Source organism: Oncorhynchus masou, chromosome 27 (genome assembly GCF_036934945.1).
Source record: "Oncorhynchus masou masou isolate Uvic2021 chromosome 27, UVic_Omas_1.1, whole genome shotgun sequence".
NCBI lineage: Eukaryota > Metazoa > Chordata > Actinopteri > Salmoniformes > Salmonidae > Oncorhynchus > Oncorhynchus masou.
In genome coordinates, this window is record NC_088238.1 from 15,480,091 (window position 1) to 15,483,469 (window position 3,379).

Below are 3,379 nucleotides of genomic sequence, written 5' to 3' on the forward strand. Positions count from 1 at the left end.
GCGGCAGATGAATGTCACGACAATGGTCCTCAGGATCTCGTCACGGTGTCTCTGTGCATTCAAATGGCCATCGATAACATGGAATTGTGCTCATTGTCTGTAGCTTATGTCTGCACATACCATAACTCCACCGCCACCATTGGGCACTCTGTTCACAACGTTGACATCAGCAAACCACTGGCCCACACGACAGCATACACGTGGTCATACTGCAAAATTCTCAATAACGACGTTGGACGTGGATTATGGTAGAGAAAATAACATTAAATTCTCTGGCAACAGCTCTGGTGGACATTCCTGCAGCCAACATGCCAATTGCACACTACCTCAAAACTTGAGACATTTGTGGCATTGTTATGTTACAAAACTGCACATTTTAGAGTGGCCTTTTATTGTCCTAAGCACAAGATGCACATGTGTAATGGTCATGCTGTTTAAACAGCTTCCTGACATGCCACACCTGTCAGGTGGATGGATTATCTTGGCAAAGGAGAAAGTCTTACTAACAGGGATGTAAACACATTTGTGTGCAAAATTTGAGCAAAATAAGCTTTTTTTTGTGTGTGTGTGTGTGTGTGTGTGTGTGTGTGTGTGTGTGTGTGTGTGTGTGTGTGTGTGTGCGTGCGTGTGGAGGGTGGGGTTATATTGCCAGGTCGCAGTTGTAAATGAGAACTTGTTCTCAACTTGCCTAACGGGTTAAATAAAGGTGAAATAAAAAATACAAAATATCCTCCTCCAAATAACTTTCCCTTGGAACAGGTTGTTTGTCAAATATAAATAACTCATTCATGGTTTTATGGGGGTTGAAAGCTGTTTGCAGGGCCACAATATATAAGCGGACAAAGTCTGTGTTCAGCCAAACTGCAACCAGACTTATACTGTAGATCTACAGAGACATCATGAGAGCCACTGCAGCCGTCCTATTGGTCCTCTGTCTCCTGGCTGTCGGTCATGGTAAGTTACCATCATCTGAAAACGTATTTTATAGGCAGCTCTACATTAAACTTCAAATTGATCATGAAGTTGGCTCCATAATTTCATCCTCCTTTTTGCTGGTTTACTCTACTCATGTGTCATTGATCTGGTGTCTCCATAGCCTGGGACTGTCAGCCTGTAGTGGCTATCAAGAATCTGATGCAGATAGATGCAGGACTGGGACAAGTGGTTGCTACGAACACAAGTCAAATCCCCTACTACCTGGTAGGTGATAAATGGATCCGCCTGCCTGGTTCCCTGAAGCATATCACTGTAGGACCAGCAGGGATCTGGGGTGTCAACAAGGCAGACTCAATCTACAAGTATGTGGGCGGTAACTGGGTGCAAGCTAAAGGTTAGTGGAGAGAATTACTCAATATTTATCCAGAGGACACCTGCTTCTTAGCTTTCCTGATACCATCAGGCTGTTGAAAAAATGATTAATGTTTTACATGTTTAACGTAATGCCATTGTAAGTCATTTGGCAGTACTCACAGATACGCACTTCATGCTTGTCTGTCTGTCTTTCTGTCTTTGTGGTCTTCAGGCAGACTGAAGCAGTTGGATGCTGGAGGTGACCAATTTCTTGTGGGGGTTAACATAAATAATACACCATACTGTCGGACAAGTAGTGCCACAGTTGGCTACAAGGGTCCAGGCTCACCTCTTCCATGGACAAGATTGCAAGGAGCTGTGAAGTACTACAGTTGTGGACCCTTTGGGTGCTGGGCAGTCAACAAGAATGATAATATCTACTTAATGAGTGTAAGATCTGGGAAAGAGTGTGAGAGCTGGAGTAGAGTAGTAGAGGATGGAGAGTGTCAGTTATTTTAAAACTGTTTCACATTATAACTGTTGAAATGAATGTTTGTTTCCAGAATGTGAACAGAGACACCTGTCAAAACAACGGGTGGAGTCAGATTGGCGGCAAGCTTTCCATGATTGAGGTGGCAACTGATGGTAGTGTCTTTGGGGTCAACTCTGCAGGCCAAGTGTCTACCAGGTAAGGTTGCTACTTACGGTTCCACCCTTTCCCCCTCAACATAAATAACTCACTTGAAAATGACTTGTAATAATAATGATATTCCTTTTATAATAACTCTGGTCCTGACTGTACATACTTTGTGACATGAAGCTCTTTACACAAACATTTAAATGGATACATAAATGAAATCAGATCTAAACTTATAATAGTGTATAGACAGCATAAGGTAAAATATGCTACAGTTTGGAACGAAAAACAACAACTAAGCGGTCACCCTGCCACTTGTTTTAGTAAACAGCCGAGGAATGTAGCTCGAGAAATGTAACCATTCTCAAATGCATAGATGGATCTATGGACGCAAGGACAGACCATCCATGAGAAGAAAACATTTTTTGTTTGTTTTAAACATGTCTTTTTAAAGCTATACATTGTTTGTTTACAAGAACATTGTTTACAAACAATTGAGTCCAAGCTTACATTTAGGCTTCTAATGCAGTTATATTCTTCAAAAATCAATGGCTATATACAATTAATAAAGTCCAAAAGATGTATGCACTTTATAAACATTGATGAGCTTAAAACATAAAACCCACCCCTTTCTTCAAAACAGAGACGGCATCACAGCCAGTAAACCAGAGGGCACTGGATGGAGCAATATCCCAATGTGCATGCAAATGAAGCACGTGACCTACGACCTGGGACGTCTTTGGGTCGTCTCCAAGTCTGGCTTCACCATGGTGTGCACACATTAGCCTCTTCTCTGTAGCTGAAGGCCATTTGCGATCTGACAAGCTCAATTGCTAACTCATTGATCTCTCTTTCTGGAACAGCCTTCTGCTTGAGAATTGAGGACATGAATTCCTTCATTTGAAAAAACTATATATTCTATTCTTTTCTTGATGACTCCTTGATTAACACTTAGAGGTTTGCTATGGCTGCTATTGATCGTAGCTTAAAAACATGTACCTTCCAATGTCATCAATAGAGTTGATGTAATCCTTGGCATTGCTTATTATCTCATATTATATCATCATTTCCCACAAATAAAGCATTCATTTTAAAACTAATTTCTGTGTTTTGAACAAAGGAATTTAAGATCAACTGAAACTTGAGAGATCTGTTTTGTGATGATGATTTTTGCCACTAGAACCACACGGAGGATTCAAATAATATGACCTTGATGAGTTGATTATTTGAATCAGCTGTGTAGTGCTGGGGGAGAAAACATTCACTCCTTGGGGTTCTGAGGACCTAGTTTGGGAAATGCTGCCATAGGAAGTCCCACTGTTAGGAATAGAGGTCGGGAAGTGGCAGGGCCACAGTTCAACAGTCCATTTCCACTATTTCTATCTCACCCATAGGGAGCAGTAGTAGCCAGGCCAGGTGCTTTGAGTGCCGACAGGATTGAAGGCTCACAGG

The 3,379-nt window shown here is 41.6% G+C and overlaps 1 protein-coding gene across 1 annotated transcript; it reads left to right on the plus strand.

The window, feature by feature from the left end:
• The first annotated feature begins 845 nt into the window (after positions 1–845).
• Positions 846–3,027, plus strand: LOC135515668 (fish-egg lectin-like). Its single transcript, XM_064939340.1, has 5 exons — positions 846–954; positions 1,097–1,330; positions 1,523–1,740; positions 1,854–1,978; positions 2,571–3,027. Exons 1-5 carry the CDS (start codon positions 900–902, stop codon positions 2,710–2,712), a joined length of 774 nt encoding a protein of 257 aa, XP_064795412.1. The 5' UTR covers positions 846–899; the 3' UTR covers positions 2,713–3,027.
• The last annotated feature ends 352 nt before the right edge of the window (positions 3,028–3,379 follow it).

Excerpts from the sequence above, each read along its gene's own strand:
- LOC135515668 (XM_064939340.1), top strand. The coding sequence starts at position 900 with ATGAGAGCCACTGCAGCCGTCCTATTGGTCCTCTGTCTCCTGGCTGTC. Across the intron at positions 955-1,096 it reads TCTCCTGGCTGTCGGTCATG|CCTGGGACTGTCAGCCTGTA; the intron begins GTAAGTTACCAT and ends GTGTCTCCATAG. Across the intron at positions 1,331-1,522 it reads TAACTGGGTGCAAGCTAAAG|GCAGACTGAAGCAGTTGGAT; the intron begins GTTAGTGGAGAG and ends TGTGGTCTTCAG.